The 23,687-nt window shown below is 45.5% G+C and overlaps 1 protein-coding gene across 1 annotated transcript in view; it reads right to left on the minus strand.

Moving 5' to 3' along the window:
• Positions 1-23,687, minus strand: part of LOC310712529 (phospholipase A2 inhibitor and Ly6/PLAUR domain-containing protein-like) — a 96,155-nt gene that overhangs the window by 25,617 nt on the left and 46,851 nt on the right. The window contains exon 2 of the mRNA XM_083515682.1: positions 174-263. Coding sequence (XP_083371808.1) covers positions 174-263 — 90 coding nt within the window. The remainder of the gene's footprint in view (positions 1-173; positions 264-23,687) is intronic.

Raw genomic sequence — 23,687 nt, forward strand, 5'->3', positions numbered from 1 at the left:
TACATTTTAAACAGATTTTTAATATAGTTTTAATTCTAATATTTACTTGTTGAAAAAGTTGAGTTCCTCAAGGTTGGTGAGATCAGCATTCTGTTGTCACACTAGATACCCCAGAGACCAAAGGATGCACTCACACACTTAGAGTTAATATGACAGAAAGGCTTCATACTCACTTGAAAAGGTTTCAGTACGCTGACTAAAGCAACTTCCTCCTTCGATAATACAAGATTTTCCATTGTATTTTGAACATTGCAGTCTTTTCACTGCAGAGAGGAGAGGAGAGGAAACATAAGTTGTCCAGTCTTTGAGAAACAGAATATTCCAAGACAAACACGAGCAATGTTAATGGTCTCAGGATCCGCATGTAGTGGTGGGTTAGAGGCTGCATGCACACCAACACACATCTCTTCCACCCCCACCCCCCATTCCTCATACAGGAACATCTCCAGACACAGAAATGGAAAGACACAAAGCCTTCTTCCCATTTGCTAGTATCTTTCCCCTCACTCCAGGCCTAATTAGTAGCTGCCCAGCTGCATAAAGCCTCATCATAGGTCTTCAACCCCCCCCCCCCGAACTCTGAGTATGCTCCATAAATCCATAATTTGATATATTAATTCTGGCATAAATTTAAATACCCCAGTAACCAATTGGCACCTTCCTGTGCTTTGGTTTGCCTGCATCAATCTCACCTACAATGCCCTTTCCTTTCTTGGGAATTTCCCTATTTAAGTGAGTGAACACAATATTCCCCTTTCCAAATCCTTTCTTTGGTAGTTGGGAGATGATGGAAACCCAGTGGGGGCTGATGGCTTTGAAAATGGGATGGCATCCACTTAACGACATCCAAGGGATCAGGGTGGGGGAACACTGATGATATAGACCCTCCTTCTCCCTTCATTTCCCCTCAGAGCTGGTGGGTGCTACTGGATGAAAGGGGGGGGGCATCAGAGTTATCCCTGCAGATCAGGGTGATTGGTCACATCCACAGATCCTGGGCCCCTTTCCTGGTTACAAGCATCCAACAAAGTGGCAGATCCCCCTGTATAAAGGGGGAATGCAGTGGAAGCCACAGCCACCACTGGAGGGGAGAAAGGCCACTGAGCTAGACTCCAACCCTGACAAATCCATGGCAATTAGGGATGCCACCCTGGCCAACTCCACTACTGAGAATAAAATGCCTCACCTGTTGCAGTATCAGCTGCCATGACCACGTCCTGAGTGCCTTCCACCTCTGGCACTTCCTGCAAAGCAAAACCGGTACTTACTTCCAAGGCATCCAAACCTGTTGAAATTAAATTAACAGCACCTTGGTTAGGATTTTGTGTTTCTTGCTTCTGCCAGCTGACAAGCACTTGAAGTTGCAGCTACAGTAGGGCTGCCTTCTGCCTTCTCAGGGCCTCGAGGAACATCAATATAGTCCTCTAGTCTGACTCTTCCTCCACAGAACAGGAGGCGAATGGGATGCCTATGCAGCTCTTTCTGTGCTTTTCCTTTGCCCTTAGGGCCCACCTTAGCCTTGCCTTTACCTGGAGCCATGCTAAATGCACCCCACGCCCCATAATGATCCCGAGGCTCAAAAAGGCTCTGCAAATGTAAAAATTTCCCCTTGCCCCATTCCATAAGGAGATATAAGCACACTTTATAAATGGACCACTAAAAAAGACTCAATATCAGCTTTGTGGTTGAATGGGGAATTTAGAATCTGATCTCTCTCAGCTCCTGGGCTCAGTACGCTAACCACCACACCATACTACCTACCAGGAAAATATCAAAACTGTTGCCTATCCACAGAAAAATGGCTGGGGAGTTCATGAAGAAAACCCCTCCACCCCTCCCTATACCACTCCTCCAGCCCAGGGCCCACAACAGCAGGGGCCATATTCCATCCCCAGTCACTGCTAACTGGCTACTTCCACCTAGGGAGATTTCCCCAAAAAAAGCAAATCCCCTACCAGGGATGGCCCTTGCACTGGTTCCCTGTTCTTGCAACCAGTGCTTTCAACTTGTGGTTAAAGGGAGGCACCAAGCTCTGCCTGACATTGGGGGTGCTCATTGTATGCACTTGAGAACACAAGTACAACATATTCAAGGAAGTTGCAAGGAGGCACAATGGGGCCCCTCAAGTTTGGGGAATTTTCAGCCCTATCATCACATAGTTGGGGAGGTAGAGATGTTCCCAGCCCCATAGGGTTGGCATTTATGGTTAGAGGTCTCTCAGTGCCTCAAAGTACCATTGATCTGTTGCCTCCAGCAAGAGCCAGTAGTCTGCAGCAAGCAGCCTAGTGCAGGGCTAAAGTTACTCCTCTCCTCTCCACTGGCCTCCTCATGAGTAAATGGAACAGTAAGGAGGACCAGTCCCCTTGCCTCTCTAGACATTTGGCTCTGCTGCTTTTATCTTCTCCTGCCAGCCTCCCTGATTAGCTAGGCCTCCTCTCCTTCCTGCAGAGCTCTGTATGGCTGCAAGGGCGTAGGTAGCATCAACTGTGTTGGACTGGTCATGTTGTTTGGATGCCTGATTATTATCTTCCACAACAACTACTTCGCCTCTCCTGCTTCAAAAGGTGTCATATGGACACTACTAGCCCCTTGACTGAATGTTCTTGGAGAAAGTATTCAAGATCTCAGGCTCCTACTCACCTGGGCAAAGGATGACCAAGAGGAGACAAGTACTCAGGAAAATCGTCATAGTGCTGAAGAGATCAAAGTGCTCAGAACAAACAAGTAGGTGAAGGATGGAGGATGAGCCTAGTTTGGAGGGTTTTATAGGCCAAGAAGGGAGCCTGAGGGTTCCAGGTGGAAAGAACTAGTCCAGTAAGGGGGTGGGAAATGATGAAATTAGAGATTGCATGCTTTCCCAGACATGGTGCAATTTTATACTGGAACACAAAGCACAATGTGGAAATTGGATTAACTCTTTTTTGGAAACGGTATGAAATTCTGCCACCTGCAGTTTGCACTCCATCCCATTCTCAGGCTTAAGAAACAGGTATTTTACTTAATTGAATCCTTTTTGAGAACCCCATTTAATTTTCACCAAATAACCTCCTACCTCAATTTCATCACAATGCTTCTGGGGAAATGATGTCCATGATCAGGTACAGTGATCACCAATTGGTAAATCACATCTATATTTTGTTCACAGGAATCTGGTGATGCTGGAACATGACTGTATTTCTAGAACCAGCCAACAGGGTATGTTCAGTTTTGTACTATTTCACCATCTTTCAAAATATATCCTCTAGAAATATTTGGAAGTGTGGTTCCTTGAAGCTGAATCAAATATTCTGTCCATAGTCCTCACAAAAATGCCACCCCCAGAATCCTCTAGGAAGGAATAATGGGTACTATACGAGAATGAATTCCATTACAGTGGATGCTCGGATCGTGAACGTGATCCATGCGGGAGGCCCGTTCCCAATCCGCAGCATTCGTACCTGCAGCATCGGGATTCGGCTTTTCTGAGCATGCACAAAGAGTGATTTAGTGCTTCTGTGCATGCGTGAACACCAAAACGCGTAATTAACCTGTTCCGGTACTTCCGGGTTCAGCTTGGTGTGCAACCCAAAAACGTGCAACACAAAGCGTCTGTAACCCGAGGTATGACTGTATATAGTTGTCTGCACCAACATTGTCGTATCAAACTGTGATTTACAAATAATATAACACAGGTTGTTTTAGCTAAAGCTGAGCCTGCTGAGCTAGAAATGGATATTGATCAGGGAGAGGTAGTATGCTGACTTCCAGAGGTGGCTGGACTACAACGCTCATCACCTCAAAAGCCAGACATTCCAACTAGGGTTGATGGGAATTGTCTGGAGCACACTATGTTGGCTACCCCTGTCTCCATAATCCATAATCCATAATTCACAATCACCCCCTTCACCCTCCTTTTCACCTTTCCTCTTTTTTCTTACTCCCTTGCACATAAACCACTCCCTTTTCCTGGTTTCCTGGTTTCTGCTATTTTGCAGTCTTCCTCTGCACACATCTCATGATGATCTTTAATGTATATTTAAATTTATTTGGATCTTAAGAGAAGTCTGCATGTTGGTTGCTCAGTTAGAGAAAGTTAACGAGTTTACTGAAGTTGTGTGTATGAAAGAGAGTGAGTGTGCTCCCTTGTTATTGAAATATTGGTTATAAATTACTACACTGAATTTGGAATTTCATGTTGAAGACAACACATTGTTCCAGGAAGTAAATGCATTGTGCAAAGGTCCTATAGAGGTTTTGAGGGCTCCACGTCCTTTCTCTCTCTCCTATGAAGCAGCCGAGGAATGGAAGAAAGACATTTGGGTACAGCAAGAAGAGTGAGACAATTAAAGAGAAAGAAAGGCTTGTTTTAAACAACAGCAGAGGTATAGAAGAGATGGGGAGACACTGATAGTTTTAATAATAATAATACTAAGTTACAGCAAGGACAATATTCCCTCACCTGGGACCCTGGCTGATCATCACGGGATTATCCATCCCATCACTGAGTCGTTAGTGGCCTGCCCAGAGGGGAGAAGTGGGCACATTGTCTATGGACCTTGCTCTGGTTAGTTAGGTCTCTGTATTTCAGGGCCGGGGACATGGGTGGCACTGTGGCCTAAACCACTGAGTCTAGGGCTTGCTGCTCAGAAAGTTGACAGTTCACAACTGGGTGAGCTCCCATTGCTCGGTCCCTGCCCCTGCCAACCTAGCAGTTCAAAAGCATGTCAAAGTGCAAGTAGATAAATAGGTACCACTCCAGCAGGAAGGTAAATGGCGTTTCCGCTCTGCTCTGGTTTGCCAGAAGTGGCTTAGTCATGCTGGCCACATGACCCGGAAGCTGTATGCTGGTTCAGTCAGCCACTAAAGCAAGATGAGCGCAGCAACCCCAGACTCGTCCGCGACAGGACCTAACAGTCAGGGGTCCCTTTACCTTTACCTATTTCAGGGCAAGGGAGGAATTTTCTCCTGCAAGCAAATTAGCCGGTTTGCATGTTTTTGCCCACCTTGTAGCAACTGTTATAAGTTTGGTGGATTAGGCATTGGACTGCATCCTTAGTCACAAGGGTACCCCATTAGAGGGGTCCAGGAAGGGTGACACTGGCAGCTTGTGTAGGGTTTTGGCATCCAATCCATTTTGCAGTTGACTCTACACTAAGGGGGTTGACCCCACCAGGTAGTTTAATCCTCTCAGGTAGCAAGCAGGCTGCCTGTTGCAGGATACATGCCCAATGCCTTAGTCAAACCTACTCTTTCCTGTCATCAATAAAGTTGTGGTCTAATTCAACCCAATAACAGTCTCCTATGTCATTCTTGTGGCTCTCCTGTCACCTGCCATGTCCATGATATGCCTGTGCCAGCAAATTCCAGAGATGAATACAAGATAAATGCCCCTTCCAGTCCATCTCACCCTTATTCTTGTAAAACAGGAATTGTGAGTAGATGAGTTATTTTCTGGAGTTCCATGAAATTTCACCACATGCCCTCCTACTTTATCCCCACCTCAGTTTCATCACAATGTCATTGAGACCAAGATGTTCTCAGTCAGGCACAAAGTAATCAACAATTAATGCATCACATGCTCATTCTTCCCAGCCTGGTAACCTAATGACATTCCTGGATCCAGCAAAGTTTACGTGTTCAATTTTGTAGTTTCCCTGATTTAACTGTGCATAGATTCCTTTATTGGTAATGGAGCCCTACACTGTTTAATCATGCATGCAGCAGGCATCACATGGGACTTAACTTTTCCCCAGTTCTTTCGTATTCTAGCTGCCCTTCGCATCTGGGGAAGCCATTTCAGGAATTCCAGGGTTTGCTTCTGGTCGGACAATGAAGCAGTGTAAGGATTATAGCCAGGCAGTCAGCAAAGTATGACCAAGCCATCAGGGTGTTACACCTGTTCGTGCCAGAATGCCTTCAGCACAACTTTTTCTTCATGACACGTTTCATACCAGGTCTTAACAACGACATTGCAAGTGCTTTATCTCATTTTCAGATGGAGCATTTCCGCAAACTGGTACCCGAGGCAGCACAGATACCTGACCCCTTCTCAGACTACCTGTGGCAGATTGGATGCGAGAAGTAATGCAGGGAATATTTTTGGCATTAGCACCCTCCACTAGGCACTCATATGCCAGAGCTTGGTCATCCTTGGAGCGTTTCTGCAGCCACTATGGCTCGGCCTCAGACGTGCCTCTGACTCTGACATGCTAAAATTCTGGTTCCATCTAAAATGTAGAGGCATGGCCATCAAAACGTTACTGCTCTACAAGGCAGCTATTTCATTCTTCCATAAATGTTTCCGGTGGCCTGACCCTTCTGAAAACTTCCATGTCAAGAAGCTGCTCGTGGGGTGGCATTGTATCATCCCTTCCCACCAAGATGGCAGGAAGCCTATAACATCAGATAGCCTGAGGTTAATTTGGGACAAGTTGGCAGAGCTGGGCTGGTCGAACTTCGAAATGCACCTCTACCATGCAGCATTCTCCCTGGCCTTCTTTGGGGCTCTACGCATTGTGAATGTATTGTCAGTAGCCCCTCCTCACCACACTCAGGTTTAACAGACACTGATGTATATTTCTTAGGGCTCCTTCTAAAAATTAAGATTCGTTCATCCAAACCGACCAGTTGTGGAGGGGTAACACCACAACACTGGCCCCCTCTGAGCAGGATGGCCCCTGCCTGTGGCAAGACACGCACAGGTTCCTCTGCGTGTGTCCTAACCACTGGGGTGTCTTCCTCATCCATGCAGACAAATGCCCTTGGATGTGCTGCCAGTTCTCGGCCATTGAGGCCTGTGGCGGCAATCCAAGGGAATTCTCAGGTCATTCCTTCCACATTGGTGCAGCCACAACAGGAGCAGCCCAGGCTTGGGACTCTGCTAGTATCAAGGCTCTGGACTGATGGTGTTTTGCGCCCTACAAGGGCTACATTCGTCCCCACACATTTTCATTTACTGTTTCCCTTTGATTTTTATTGTAGGTGTGCCCAGCACAAAAATCTGGGTTGTGGGACATAGCATTGTACCCTGGGCCATGATCCATGTCGCCTTGCACATTTGGGGACCTAACCTTGACATCTACCCTAATGCCCGCATACATTGGATAGGACAATGAGGCATGCATTGGGGTGCACTGATGCCCATGCTACACAGAGCCATCACTGCCCACAACCCGCCAGAGACATTGATACTGCACCTGGGAGGAAATGACCTGGTAGAGCAAAAAGGCATCAGCCTGGTTCTATCTGAGAAGGCGGAACACGAAAATGTACATGCCCTATGCTCAGCTACGACCAATAAACTTTCTCGCATCAATTATACAGTGCAAAAAATTAATAGGGCCATGCGTAACACAATGCACCAAATCAGCGGTGTCTACATTCGCCACCCCAAAATTACAATGGACAATTCCTAACTGTTACGTGTGGATGGAATACATTTGACCCCCCCCCCTTTGGTTGCACAATGTGCATCGGGGCCTCAAGGACTGGTGACTGGCAGGGCACAGCCCTTCTGTTTAGGAGGGGGGCTTCAGCTGTAGGTATCTTGGTGGCAAGTCTGCAGTTTGGGGTCATGGGTGGCGGTTTTAGCCCTAGGTCAGTATTCTAAAATCTATCTTTGTGATTGGGGGTAGCATCTTCATGCACCCCCACATGGCGGCGTTAGCAGGGTCAATTAAAGGGTGGATTGTGGGAGTCACTGGCCCTGGAGTGGTGTCATAAGGTCAAACTCACAGCTTTGGTGAAGTGGGAGGGCATGCTGTGTAAGTTCACATTTATAGTCCCCTCCCACAATGCCTGACTGCCCTGCGCATCCTCAGCCCCTGTCAATTATGAGAGGGATATCTTCCAAGGCCTAAGCCAAGGTCCCTATACCTGAAATTCAATAAAGTTGTGGCCTAATTTTAAACCCACCCACTGTTGTCATGTTTCCTTCCTGGGGGGTAAGCTGCAGGGACAGGGTTTAGTGCGTGGGTTCGCAAAAGCTTCCTGAAAACATATCCTTCTTTTCATAGGAGAAATGTTACAGGGCAGCGGCGTAGCGTGGGTTATCAGCACCCGGGGCAAGGCAAGTAATTTGCGCCCCCAAACCCGGGGCAAGGCAAGTAATTTGCGCCCCCTAACCCCTAACCATGGTCATTAATACTGACAGCTCTACTCTGGGGCAAACGTCGTGGTGACTACTGCCCTCCGTGGTGTTGTTTTTGCAATTAAAGGACCCCTGCCTCAAATAAAGCATCTTGGGGATTGGGGACTGGGATTTGCCAAGGGAGCTGGAAATTGCAGTTCAGTGGCGGGTCAGGGGGAGAGGGTCCCTTCCGCGTCTGGGTGCCGCGGGCCCCTTTGCGCCAAGACGCGCATCTTTGGGCGTCGCGGCGCAGCCTTCTCAGTCTCCCTCCCCGGCCCGGCTAGTCCCGACGCGGCTTCTTTCTGGCACGGGGAGGGGGCGGCTCTGGGGCCAGTGCATCGGCCGGCCTCCGGCGCGGGTGAGGGGGGGCCCCGTCGGGGCGGGTGGGCGGTCTTGGCGCGCAGGCACTAGAGCGCCGCCAATGGTGCGTTTGGCGGGCTGCGCGCGTCCAGACAGCGACCCGAGCCTGGGCGGCGTGGCGCTTGGTGCCGGAGCCTCCGCCCGCAGCGCCCCGTCGGGAGACCCGGCCGGAAGGAGCCTCGAGCCGGCTGTCGGACGCAGTTGAAGCAGCCAGGGCGGCATGGCAGACGGCGTGCACCCCCTGCACCCCCCACGGTACGCCACTGCTCTCTGCCCCACCGCCAGGCTTCGGAGCAGCCTTCCGAAGGCTGGCGGCGGGAGGAGGTCTCTCCGCCTGGACAGTGGGGTTCCTGCTTCCTCAAGGAGGGCCGGCCAAACGCGCCCCCCCCAAATGTTGCGCCCGGTGCAGCTGGCACCCCTGGCACCCCCCACGCTACGCCACTGTTACAGGGCATGGCTTGCAGGATCAGGCCATCTCAAAATCTGCTCTGAACATATGTCATCCTAATATCTACTCCAGATTATGCATTCCGTTTAGGAGGTATCCAGGTTCAAAAGACATAGAATCATGCTCCAAAAGATCCTTTGAATTGTAGTCCAGTGAAACCAAATCAAATTTGTTGTTAGAAGACATCACAGCACTGCAGTTCCTAGAGTCTGCCAGGAAGAAAGTTTGCACTAAGGTTCTGATAGCAAATGATGATATGTGAATGTGTTTAAATATGTAATTCTATTAACAGATCATATTATTTTAAATAGCAATAGTAATTTATTTAAAAGCCCAAAGCCTAAACAACCTACAAGCAACTGCAGGCTGCAAGACTGCCAGGTCCATCACATGACACTGAACTAAATCAAATACGTGCCCAAAGTAAGGCGCTCCAGGTCACTGCCCTCTGTACCACCCCCACACTAACCAACGTGAGCCAGTTGAACAAGAATCATAGAGACTTTCAGTTGGAAGGGACCCAAATGTCATTTATTTGAGGACTCCACATCCTTTCTCTCTCCTTTGAAGCAGCCAAGGAATGGAAGGGAGACATTTGGGTGCAGCAAGAAGAGTGGGACAATTAATGTGAAAGAAAGGCCTTTTTTAAACAACAGCAAAGGTAAAGGAGAGATGGGGAGACACTGAGGGTTTTAATAATACAGTGGTACCTCTGGTTACATACGCTTCAGGTTACATATGCTTCAGGTTACAGACTCCACTAACCCAGAAATATTACCTTGGGTTAAGAACTTCGCTTCAGGATGAGAACAGAAATTGTGCAATGGTGGCACAGCGGCAGCAGGAGGCCCCATTAGCTAAAGTGGTGCTTCAGGTTAAGAACAATTTTAGGTTAAGAACAGACCTCCAGTACAAATTAAGTTCTTAGCCCGAGATACCACTGTAATAATGGGTGGTAGCATGGGCAATATCCCCTCACCTGGGGCGCTGGGTGGGCAGCCATTGTCTTATGGAGTGGCTGGGATGGGTTCAGGGAGGCTGTCAACTTCCAAGTGCATCCGGGAGAGGGCATGGCTGGCACTGTCCACCTCCAGCTGCATTGGACCCTCAGGTAAGGGAAGTTGGTGCCAGCTCAGCCAATCAGAGTCTGGGGTTTTGGGCTGGGAGTAGCCCACCCCCAGCCTTTTTAAGGGGGTGGCCAGGTGTTAGCTGCCCTCTTGGCTGATTGTCACAGGATTTTCCACCCACTCACCCAGTCGTTAGGGCCCCACCCAGAGGAAGGAAGTGGGCACTTTGCTTATGGACCTTGCTCTGGTTAATTTGGTCTCTGTATTTCAGGGAGAGGGAGGAATTTTCTCCTGCAAGCAATCTGGCCAACTTGTAGGTTTTTGCCAACCTTGTAGCAACCATCATTACTTTGGTGGATTAAGCATTGGACTGCATCCTTAGTCACAAGGGCACCCCATTAAAGGGGTCCAGGAGGGTTGACTCTGCCCATAAGTCCACCAATGGACCAATGGGCCATACATTTCTCCCACTGGCAGCCAGTGTGGGGTTGTGGCATCCAATCCATTTTGCAGTTGACACTCCAGCACAGGTTTGACCCTGCTAGGGGGTTTGATCCTATCAGGTAGCAGGCAGGCTGCCTGATGCAGGATACATGCCCAATGCCATAGTCAAACCTACTCTTTCCTGTAATCAATAAAGTTGTGACCTAGTTAAACCCAGTGCCAGTCTCCAATGTCATTCTTATGACCCTTCCGTCACCTGCCATGTCCATTATATGCCTGTTCTGGCAAATACCAGAGATGGGTACAACACAAATGCCCCTTCCTGTTCATCTCACCCTCACTGTCAGAAAACAGGAATCATGAGTAAATCAGTCCCTTTCTGGAATTCCATGAAATTTCACACATGTCCTTTTACTTTATCCCCACCTCAGTTTTACCACAATGTCCATGGGCCCAAGATGTTCTCAATCAGGCACAAAGCCATTAACAATTACCTGTAGTACATCACATGCGCATATATTTGTCTTCCCAGCAATCTTGTGATCCTGGAACCTAATGACATTCCTGGATCCAGCCAAGTTTACGTGTTCAGTTTTGTAGTTTTCCTGGTTTAACTATGTATGGTTTGAGATACCACCTTCTTTTAATTGTATCTGTGGAAAAGTTGTTTGTGTGTTGTGTTGTGTTGTGTTGTGTTGTTTTGTTTTGTTTTACTTTTTTACTGAATGAATGAATGAATGAATGAATGAATGAATTTATTAATACGGTCACAGACCAGCGTCAACACACACAATATCACAGATCATAAAAAGAAAAAAAAATATCAGAAATACAAAGGACAATATGAATATAACAAGGATTTAAATATAAAAATTAAAATTAATTATTAGCGTGCTCCCTGTAGTTAACATTTAGGGGGGTTTGGTCATTATGGGATACCACTTGCTTCCTGCGATTGATTGCAGACACACAGAATTTGGCTACATTTAATGTAGTCTTAGGATTCTTGTCCTCTAGCAGTAGTTTTAAACTATGGTGCTCCGATTCTTTCCTGGACTTTTGCAAAACAGGTGTAATAAAAGCCAAACGTATATCCTCATAAAGACGGCAACGTAATAGTACATGTGGAGCAGTTTCAACTTCCAACAAGCCACAAGGGCAAACCCGTGCTGTATATGGTTTACCCTCAAATCTGCCCTGAAGTAAGGCAGAAGGGAGAACGTTGAATCTGGCGAGGAAAAAAGACTGTCTGTATTTGGGTACCTGAAGACTTGATACAGTTAGCTGGAGAGAAACCTCTCCCATGGTCCCTTATTGCTGGATGCTTGATCATTTCGCTCATGTCGCATTGTAATTCTACGTCCCAGATACGCTGGCGAATTGTAGTCCTAGCTTTCTCGAAGCCTGTCGCTATCAGGGTCTGCTGTGGGATCCCCAAGCCTTTAAGCTTTTCCAGCAGTGTAGCTTTCCATTTGGATTGGTAGGTATCTAATAAGGTTAAAGGTGCCAGCTCAACTGGGAAGAAAATAAGCTTTAGCCAATAATGAATCTTCAATATCCATATCCGAGTACTGATAGGAATTTGCCCAACCTCCAAACGGACCGCTATGTTGGATATGCAAGAGGGGATCCCCAGCAGGCAGCAGAAAAACTTAGTTGGGAATGCGTCTAAGAGAGTAAGATTTTTAAAGCTGCAGATCTGGGATCCATATAACAATTGTGGTAGTATTTTGGCAGCAAAGACCTGGGATGCTGCCGGTATGTGTTGGCCCCCTTTCCCATAGAAGAATCTTATTAACGCTTTGGTATATCTTTCTGCATTTGCAATAGTATTATTAATCTGAAAGCGCCAGGAGCCCCTTTCCTGGAAGGTTACACCCAGGTATTTAAAGGTTGCTACCTGTTCTACTGAGCGATTGTCTATTCTCCATTTGTGCCTCCTCCTTTTTTTGGAGAACACCATGACTTTGGATTTGTTGTAGTTAATTGTTAGTTGTTCGATGCTGCAGTATTTGGTAAAAGATCTCAGAAGTTTTCTTAATCCAACACAACAGAAAGAAATTAAAACTGTGTCATCCGCATGTAAAAGGACCGGGAGGGGTGTACCAGCCAATTTGGGGGGATGGGCATTTTCTTTCTCCACTTTTTTACTTATTTTTATCCTGTATTTTATTATGTGAACCACCCTGTCATCGTATGATGAAGGGTGGCTTAGAAATATAAAAATAATAATAAAATCATTCCAAATGAAGGAATCAGCTATTAAATCAATAGGAATTCATTTTTATTTCCAAAGCACAGGTCAAAATTAACTGAAATATAAATGCATTGAGGTATATAGAGCCCATAGACACTATATAATTTTGTCATATTATTTGAACCATAGTCTAAATATGTAATTCTATTAACAGATTATATTATTTTAAATAGTGAAATTCCAATTAAACCTTTTATTGCACTAGCCATCATTCAGAAGGAGAACAAAAAGAAAAACAACAAAAACCACGTTCCAGCTTGTCAACATCCTTCTTAAATAGTGGCACCCAGAATTGGACACAGTATTCCAGGTATGGTCTGACCAAGGCACTATTACTTCCCATGATCTGGACACTATGCTTCTGTTGATGCAGCCTGGAATAGTGTTAGCTTTTTCCCCTACTGAACACAATGATGACACATTTAAGATTGTAGCCAACCAAGACCCCCAGATCATTTTCACATGTACTGTTAGTAAACCAGATGTCCCTCATCCTGTATTTGTCCATCTGGTTCTTTCTGCCTAAGTGGAGAACCTCACATTTGTCCCTATTGGAATTCATTTTGTTAGCTTGAGCCCACTTCTCCAATCTGTTAAGGTCATTTTGAATTCTGATTATGACTTCTGTGGCATTAGCTACCCCTCTCTGTTTGGTGTCATCAGCAAATTCAATGAATATCTGCTCAGATGGACAGGGTATCAATAATATAATGGAGGAGGAGGAGGAAGAGAATGACATCCCTATTTTTATCAGAGAAATGTTGGAGGGGGTTCACTACAGGCAGTCACATCGTGTTGCTTTTCCTTATAAACACAATGAAGAAACCTATTTGCCATAGTTATATTTTGGATGAGGACTGCGTTAGCGGTGCAAAAAGTGGATTGGCCAGAGTATAGGAGACTGACTGAAATGGCTATATAAAATGTGTATGAGACAAGAAAGAGTGTGCTGCTTTGAGATTTTGAGGAGCAGTATTGTTTTTCATTGCTTGACATTTTCAGTGGGAGGGCAGTTCCCCAATCGTGTGCCGGACTGCATTGTTCTTTATACTAGTTACTGGAGATCCCAGGTGGGAGAGGGCTATTGTGTACATGCCTTGTTTTTTGGGCTCCACGTAGGCATATGATTAGACAATCTGGGAGCAGAATGCTGAACTAGAATGCTGGTGTCATCCAGCAGGGGTCCCCTTATGTTCCTGACTCCTGAATCCCATAGTGGCTCTCCAGAACTTAGTCAAACAGTAATAATCTGTTCTGGCTGCCTAGCGCTGTGTGGCAAATCTCCAGTAAAAGCAGCTACAAAAACCCACAGTGGGCTGCATTTTAGAGCTTTTTCAATGTTTTCCTCTTGATACTATGGATAGGATGATTGCTCTTCTATTTGTTTTGATTTTTGTGATATCCTTATGATATTGTAAGCCACTCAAAGATTACTTCAAAATATGTCTTGGCATATATTTTTCGCCCTATAGGACACACTTTTTCCCCACCAAAAATGAAGGGGAAATGTGTGTGCATCCTATGGGGCGAATGCAGTTTTTCGCTGAAGCCTGGAGAGCGAGAGGAGTCACTGCTCTCCAGGCTTCAGGAAGCTCTGCGCAACCCTTGGGAGACCGGGCGAAGCCGCGCCCACCTCCCGATGGCTGCACATAGCTGCCTGCAGTCCCGGGCTCAGCGCAGCTCTGTGCAGCCATCCGGAGCCGAGCGCGAAGTCACGCCTGGCTCCCAATGGCTGCGCAGAGCTGCCTGCATTCCGAAGCCTGGGGAGACCGGTGCGACTTACCGCTTGCCTCCCTAGGCTTGCGGATAGCAGGCTGTTCTTGGGGCTGGGGTTGGGGGAAGCTCGGGCTTCTCCCGCGCCAGCCCCGTGCCTGGGGGGGGGGGGAACATTGGACAAATTCATGAAGGAGAAGGCTAATCCGCCATTAAACACATCCAAGTTGTGGACCATCATTACTTCTTGTAAGACCAAATTCCAAAGATTAAACACATGCTGTTTGGAGTAGTTCTTGCTTTCTTCTGTCCTTAATTTTCCACCATTCCATTCCACAGGTTCTAGTATTATGGAAGACAGGTACTAGTCCCTAGTCCTGTATAAGAGACAATAAGCCTCTTAGGAACAGTTTCTGGGGTTCACAGGTGGGAGAGCTACTCTGCTCATTCATTATTTTCTGGGCTTCTCACAGGCATCTGCTTCCTGAGAACACTTATGCAGGACTAAATGAGCCTTTTATGTTATCCAGCAGGGATCCTCTTTTGTCCCTGACTTTTGAATCCCTCAGTGCATCTCCAGAGGTCTGTCAAAGAGAACTTTACCCTGGTAGCCTACTGCTGTATGGCATATTTCCTGGAAAGGGAGCACAATAGCCCGACATCAGCTGCCCTTGACTACTTTGTCCAGCACCACCCTCTTAATAAGTATCTGAAGCCACTTCTCTCAGCTATAGTCCTGCTTTGCATCCCTTTTCACATTAACACCCATTGTCAATGTCCTCATATGAAGGGAAACTCCCCTCAAGAGTAGAAATTTTATATTGGATGGATGGAAAGCAAGGAGATGGAGAAAAAGGAGAAGGGGAGAGTTCAAGGGGGAAGACAGTTTAAGCTCGGACTCAGAGGGAGGGCCACCGGAAATAGCACATCCCATGATGCATAGGTGCACAAGAATTAATGAGAGGCGTGAACAGAAAAGGAAGCAAAAATGGGGCTTTAAATGTGGGAATAGGAAGGGGCGGAACTCAGACTCAGCAACAGCTGATTTGGAAGCAGACACTGAGTGACTGAGCTCCAGAGTGAGCAATAAACCTGAGCTAATTACTGCCAGAGTTGTCTCGCTTCTATGGGAGAGACCCAACCATTACACCCATTATTACATAGTTTTTCCATATTACCATTCCTCTCTGTACATTATTGAAGTAGGATTTAGCATGTGAAAATGAATTTATTTTTATTAGCTAATATATTCCATATCTTTCTAATTGGCTTGTTTCAAGAGTTGTAGGGACTTCAAATATTTTGATCCTAATACTATCCACCCAAATAAAAGTGTTATATACTGTGTGTGTATTCTAAGGTTGCCCAACTGAGGAGATTATGACCATCAGCAGGTCTCCGATATTTGAAACTTGTCAATAAACAAGAACGAATGTATAATTCTAGTCTTGGAATTCCAGATTTACGTTATTGAAAGCCACTCAGATTTCTTTGAAATATGGACTGGAATATACATTCACTAAATCAATAAGATAACTCATAATTACCCATTGTTTTTCATTCTAAAAACAGTGCCCTTCATCACCACTGCTATCAAATATTCTTAATTTGATAAATGCAGACACACAACACAGTTTTGATTTGCTTCACCAATTTATTTTGATTATGAACAAAGGAATTTTTTACACATGTCCCATGTTTTCATGAGCCAAAGCCCCACATTTCTTTTTTAGTTTTCTATTCCCTGCATCCCATTCACCAAATAGAAGCCTCAGGAGTCCTGTGAATACCAGTTGCTCTGGACTCCCATGTTCAGACAAGCAACCACCACTTCCACTGTTGCAGAAAATAGTGGAATCCAAAAGGAAGAAGACATTGCTCTCTCCTAACTACCCTTAAAAGCTGAGTTGGTTTGGTGAAACTAGAGTTTCACCGCATCGTGCTCGTGTTATCTTGCCTGAAAAGTACTGGTTAAGAATTGATGTTTTGGCCAATTCACAAAAAGCTGGTGATGCACAGCCTCTGACGACCTTATCAGGAACTTCACTGTTGTCTAGTAAAGAAAAAGAGACAAGGTCAGATGAGCATCTTGGTAGCAATTGGTGTGTGTGTGTGTGTGTATGTGTGTGTGTGCAAAAGAAAAAATAGGAGCATCTTAATTTTTAACAACTATGTTGAGCAAGTATAGAAAGCATCTGAAAATCACCACATGAAATGAATATGAGAGAGGTGTTTAAAAGTTAGAAAGAAAAAAGTCTATTTTTTCTTCTTCTGGGGCAAGGGCTCATCTTCATTGATACTGCTTTCCAGATCAAGTCTCCATGGCTAATTTTACTTCTTTTAAAGACTGGTGAAAACACTCTTTTAATAATTTTTTACCTGTAATTTAACAAACAGACTATTTCTCTCACCTTCTCAAACCCCCACCCCGTAAATATACATACTCATCTATATACATACAAAGCAAATGTGATTTGAGGTGAGTTATGTTTTTAGGAAAAAGAAACTTTCCCCCAAAGGCACAATAATCTATTTTCTGGAAGGAAGCCACAAACAGAATGAAATAGTAACACACACACACACACACACACACACACACACACACCTGTTTCCCCCCTCCCACGCATTGCAAGGCAGTTCTACTTACTATGAACAAGAACAAACTCAATGCACTGAGTCTCCTCATCGTAACACCTGATGGCATTTGAACCCTTAGAAACTTTTGATTCAGCTACACCAAGGTTTGGGCACTCCAGCCCATTCAAGAGCCTCGGTGGCTCTGCAAGAAGGAAATACTAAAGTCAAGACATGATTCCAGCCCATTTATCTTTATTCTAATTCCTAGGCTTCAGTTCTTTAATCCTGTGAGAGGGTTGCAATTAATGATGTAGATATTTACACCTGAGATGAGCAGACAAGCAGTACTATTTTTTAGGGGGTGAATTGAGGAGTTTATTGTTGTGAATGTGACTTATTGGCCACTGTTATTTTTGGTGCTTGGTTTATTATATATAGTGTTCAATCACTAACTACATATACTTATGTAGTGCTTATGACTATGAAATAGACTTAGGTATATAATATTGTTTAAGTATAATATGTTGTATACTTTGTTACTATGTTGGAAACCCTCCTCAGATTAAGGTTACTATGTAAAGTTTCTAAACAACAGACAAATAAAGAAATAAAGCCTTGGTGTGTATTTGTTTATTTATTAATTATTATTTTATATCTCTTAATACTAAAAAGAGTCTCCTAGTGGTATAGAAAACTCAGAAACTACAATAAAATAAAAATTAATTTTATACCTAAATGCATTACAATGCAATAAAATGTAAAATCTCAAAAAACCAAAAACATCAACATATACTGAAGTGTCTTTAAAGTGAAGGAACCCTTCTGTCTTCAGTGCTCCAATAATAATAATAATAATAATAATAAGAAGAAGAAGAAGAAGAAGAATTTATTTATTTTATTATTTCATTATTTATGCCCTGCCCATCTGGCTCTGTTCCCCCAGCCACTCTGGGCAGTTTACAGCATTCATAAAGTATCTCCTAACTTACAAAATGCTACACATCACACTAAGATTCTGCCTCTAATAGCCACAAACTATAAAGTTATTACCTCTGCAGTTCTAACCCATCAAGACGAGTCCCAGGGTGAGCTGGGCTTTCAGGAAGCAAGGGGGGAAATGTTTTGTACACTTGTTGAGTCCATAGCTGTCAACTTACAGATTTGAAAATAAGGGACCAGCAGCCTTGAAAATAAGGGTCCAGCATCCAAAAAAGGGGACCTGCAGCCTCACCTGTTCCAAGCACTCCAGTCTTCCTGTCCTCCTGCAGTCTGGTCAAACTCATGCTGGTAGCTTCGAGAACACTGTCCAACCAACTTTGTAACCAGAGGTTCAACTGAATAGAATCTGAATCACATGCACCACAAGGCCTATGCAGCCTCAACTTAAGATGGCTCCCCAGCCTGGCTTTGCACTGCAAAGTTTGCAGCAGCACGTGCAACAAAATGGCGTCCAGCATTCAAAAAAACCCTCAGCTTGCATTAACTAGCCACACACAAGGCATGCAAGCTCCACCCTCCAGTCGTTCTTAGACTTCTTATTGGGTGAGCAACACAGCCAAGCAACACAGTTGGAGCCTCCCTCCTCCCTGGCTGGCAGGGAGGGAGGGAGAGGAGCTGCTTCCTTTGAAATTTAAGGGACATCATTTAAGGGACATTTAAGGGACATCTATCAATAAGGGACAGCAGTTGGACATGGCGCTGGAATAAGGGACTGTCCCTTCAAATAAGGGACACTTGACAGCTATGGTTGAGTCATCAAAACTCAGTTTCAATCTAAAATTTTATTTTTTTCTCACGGGCAGGTAGGATTTCAGCCTGCATACCAGTTGGAGCTGGTAGACAGTTGCTCTGGACACAGAATTCACCTGCACCTTCATGGACAGCTGTGAGTCCAAAATATCTCCCAGGCTGCCCTCCTGGTCTTTCAGAGGCACAGTTACCACATTCAAGACCAGGGAGATCTCCACACCCGCCCCCTGTCCCCCAAGTACAGTACTTCTGTCTTGTCAGGATTCAACCTCAATCTGTTAGCCGCCATCCATCCTCCAACCGCCTCCAGACACTCATACAGGACCTTCACCACCTTCACTGGTTCTGATTTAAAAGAGAGGTAGAGCTGGGTATCATCCACATACTGATGAACACCCAGCCCAAACCCCCTGATGATCTCTCCCAGCAGCTTCATGTAGATGTTACAAAGCATGGGGGAGAGGATGGACCCCTGAGGCATCTCACAAGTGAGAGCCCAGGGATCTGGTCTGAACACTCATCCCCCCACCACCTTCTGAACATGGCCCAGGAGGAAGGAGCAGAATCACTGTATAACAGTGCCCCCAGGTCCCAGCCCATCTAGACGGTCCAAAACAGAGGTAGGCAACCTAAGGTCCCCAGGCTGGATGCGGCCCAATCACCTTCTCAATCCAGCCCACGGACGGTCCGGGACTCAGCGTGTTTTTACATGAGTAGAATGTGTCCTTTTATTTAAAATGCATCTCTGGGTTATTTGTGGGGCCTGCCTGGTGTTTTTACATTAGAAGAATGTGTGCTTTTATTTAAAATGCATCTCTGGATTATTTGTGGGGCATGGGAATTTGTTCTCCCCCCCCTAAAAAAAAATATAGTCCAGCCCACCACATGGTCTGAGGGATGGTGGACCAGTACACAGCTGAAAAAGGTTGCTGACCCCTGGTCCATGAGGATCTTATGGTCGATGGTATCAAAGGCCGTTGAGAAATCGAGCAGAACTAGGAAACAGCTTTCACCTTTGTCCCTAGTCCCCTGGAGATCAACGGCCAGCATGACCAAGGCAGTTTCAGTCCCACCTTTTTATTCAGTATCACTCATCCCATTTTACTCCACAAATGCACACAGATACATCATACATCCAGTCACCCCAGTCATCTCAATCACCATAAAAAAGGATTAAAAAATATAATATGATTTAAAAATTCCAAAATATATATTGATTATTTAATATTTCAAAGAGCCACCTGCAAATTTCACATTTTTCAAAATATATTTTGTACATAAATGTCTGCCTTATTGGATTCTATTTGGAATAAATGGGTCTTCTTGGAGTAAAATATAACAGAATAAACAAGATCTCAACTATAATATTAGTTGCTTCAGGCATTTCTTTAGAAAGTTATTCAATTAAAAGGTGTCTGAAAAGCTAGTTAGGCTTTTCTTTTAAAAATGTGCTTTAAAAATAGATAGATATACTTACTTTCAAGCACTATTATGTTGCATATATAATGTTGACAGCAATAGTGCATATGAAGTACGTATTTTCTTTCTACTGAAGAGAAGGTGGCATTTACTGAGAGGCAATCTTTAGCACAACCCTTGTTCTTGTAGGTCTCTACAGAGCCATCTGTTAGAAAGAATTGAAGGAATAGCAAGACATGCAAAAATTCAAATTGATGAACGTACAAATATAAATAAATTGGGCAAATGGGTGATTTAAGAGAAAATACCTGGCAACAACTGAATTCAGCAAACTAATCCATAAAGTAGTTTCTTTGAAGTATAATTTCTTCTGCATCTCTACCTGATATACAGCTAGCTGATCCAGGGGCCTGACTCATGAAGCTTCCTTATATTATGTTCTATATTTCTGAGAGACGGGAGAAGATGGTTTTTCATCTGTTTCCTCTAATTTTCTGATCTCTTGAACTCCTCAATACAAGAAATCTTTTTTGCACGCAACCTTCTATGGGGAGATGCACTTATATCTGTCTGGGTATGTTCCCCCCCCCCTTTTTCCTTTAAAAAAAATGATTTCTGTGGCTTCATTTGTCAACAGAGTATTTCAGCATTTGATGCTATGTGCTGTTACTATATGTTGCAGCCCTATTTGGCATCTGCTAATAGTGCAACTAGATAAATAGGTTCCGCTCTGGCGGGAAGGTAAACGGCATTTCCATGCGCTGCTCTGGTTCACCAGAAGCGGCTTAGTCATGCTGGCCACATGACCCGGAAGCTGTACGCAGCTCCCTTGGCCAATAAAGCGAGATGAGCGCCGCAACCCCAGAGTTGTCCGTGACTGGACCTAATGGTCAGGGGTCCCTTTACCTTAATTGGAGACTGGTTCTAAAAAGAGAGTGTGGGGTGGTGGCGTTGGGGACAATATTTATAAGATATGGCCTGGATCAGGTAAATTCATTCTGATTGGTCTGAAAATCTCCATTCACCCCTTCCTCCTTTTCAGGAGTGTTGCTTGCACCCAGTGTGATAGTGGATAGGCTGCACCCCTGGTCATTGCCTACTCTGGCCCAGGCAACATCCCAAATCTTGCAGACATGCCTGTGCAAGAAAAAAACTTAAAAGTACATGAGAGTGTAAAGCAGGCATGAGCTCAAAAGGGCTCGATCGCTAACGGGCTTTGAGGGAGAAGACACGAAGGCTACGCATCTCCCCAACGCTCAAGAGGGAGTCTTGGGGTCAGCATAGAAGTGTCGTTGTCAAAGAGGAGTTTCCCGGTCTCTTTGATTCTTTGTAAGGAGAGGGGAAGGGAGGATGGTCTTGATCCAAGAGAGTAGCAGCCCATGATGCCGGTTCCAAGAAGCAGGAAATCTCCATATCCCCATAGTTTAACAGAGCAGAAAAGGGAAATCTTACAAATGAAATTTAAAATTGAACAAATAAATCTGGCATAAAGAAAGGGGTAAAAAGAAAGTCCCCTCTTACTTGGTAAAACATACTCTGCCTTGAGTAGTATATGCACCCAGTGATAATAAAGCTGATTTCTATAGACACCTGGAAGAAACAGTGTTAGACTATATGGAGGAGAAAATAATTCTCCTAGGAGATCTGAATGGAGTTGTTTCAAACATGATAGAACTCAGAGAAGTGTGGATAATAAAACAGGACGATTATCTCAAACTTTTTCCAGTTAATAGAAATTTAGTAGACGCTTGGAGGTTTAAACATCCAACGGCAAAGGAATTCTCATATTATTCTGAGCCGAACCAGTATGCGAGCAGTCAAGACGGAATTTGGATCTCAAAAGAATTAACATTAAGAGTGAGAAAATTTGAAATTGATCCAAAGTCCCTATCAGATCACAATTCAGTGTCCTTATTCCTGAAGGGGAAAGAAAGAGGGCAGAAAAGATAGAGGATTAATGAAGCATTACTTATTGATGAAGGAATAATTCAGATAGCTAAGAAAGCTTCCGAAGAATTCTTCAGATTTGATGTGGGAAAGACTATGGACAAAAACAATTAAATTCACTGCATGTATGACATTTAAAGACCGGAGAAACAGAGCAAGAAGCCTTGATGCGAGGTCTGGTAGAGAGGAACCGAGACCTGGAGACACATGTTGCTACCCTGATGGCGCGGCTGGAGGAGAGACGGGCACAGGATGCACAGGTCAGAGCCACCCCAATAGGGAGGAAGGTTCAGGGGCTGGTACACAAATTTGGTGGAAAGCCCCAGGACTACAATGCATTCCGAACGGAAATCCAGTACGCTTTGGAACTGCAGAAGGATGACTTTGCCAATGACGGGGAGAGGGTGGAATACATTGTGGGACATCTGCAGGATGGGGCGCGTGAATGGATCAGGCCCCTAATGGCAACGCAGAATGATGCATTGAAAGATCTCAAGAAATTCTATCAGGCGATGGACGCGATGTACTCCAGCGAGGTTGAGCAAAGCGTGACGCGCCGGGAGCTGATGGGGTGCAAGCAGGGGAGCCTGTCCGTCAGAAACTACTGGTCGCGGTTTGCAATGTTAGTCCACAAACTTGGGTGGGATCTCAGCTCTGAACCTATGCAAATGTTGTTCGAGGGGGGTTTATCCCCTGAAGTGAAGGATGAATTCTCCCGAGCACCCCGCCCGCGGTCGATGGATGAACTCACAAAGGCTGTGCTTGCGATCGGGGTACGCCAGGAAGCACGGGCTCAGGAGAAGTGGGAGATGAGGGTGGAACGTTTCCATGACAACCGCATTCCTGAAATGCCAAGGGAGCCTTCCCAGGCGGCAGAGCCAATGGAAATTGATGCAGCGCACGCATGCGAAGTTTCAAACGCTGGTGAAAGGAGGAAAAGGGAGGCAAAGAAGTGTTTCCTCTGTCAGCGACCGGGACATTTTGCAAACGTCTGCCCTCAACGAAAGGCCTAGCAAGGCATGATGGGGGCTGCAGGCCACAACGAGAAGGGGGAGGAGTGGCAGGCACAGGGAAACTCCAACGCCTGGCTGCCAACCAGCGGGGCCAGCAGCCAGGTCAGCAACCAATAGAAGTGCCCCAGCCTGACCCCCCCCCAAGGCAGCGGTAGCCATAGAGGTGGTGCCAGAACTCCCAAACGGGCACCCCGTCAAGGTGGAGGGACGGCTAGATTCTGGCAGCTCATGTAATTTCTTCAGCAGAGACTTCGCTCTGGAGACCAACTCCACCTGTTGCCACTAGATTTTCCCTTGCAGGTGACCACCATCGATGGCAGGGAACTCCTGGGAGGGGAAGTGACACACCAGACACCGCCAATGCTAATGAGGGTTGCTAGGCACACGGAAACCATTGCCTTTCACGTGGCCACGCTGGCAGGACCCCCAATAATACTGGGAATGAGCTGGCTGGCACTACATGACCCGGTGGTGTCATGGCATCAGCGGTCGGTCACTTTTGGGTCAGTTTACTGCTCAGAACACTGTCTGGGAGGGAAGGAACCAAGGTTGACTGTAGCCAGGGTGGTGGGGTTGGCCCTGGAGC

Source organism: Podarcis liolepis (assembly GCF_965112155.1).
Source record: "Podarcis liolepis genome assembly, chromosome: 7".
In the NCBI taxonomy this organism is placed as follows: domain Eukaryota; kingdom Metazoa; phylum Chordata; class Lepidosauria; order Squamata; family Lacertidae; genus Podarcis; species Podarcis liolepis.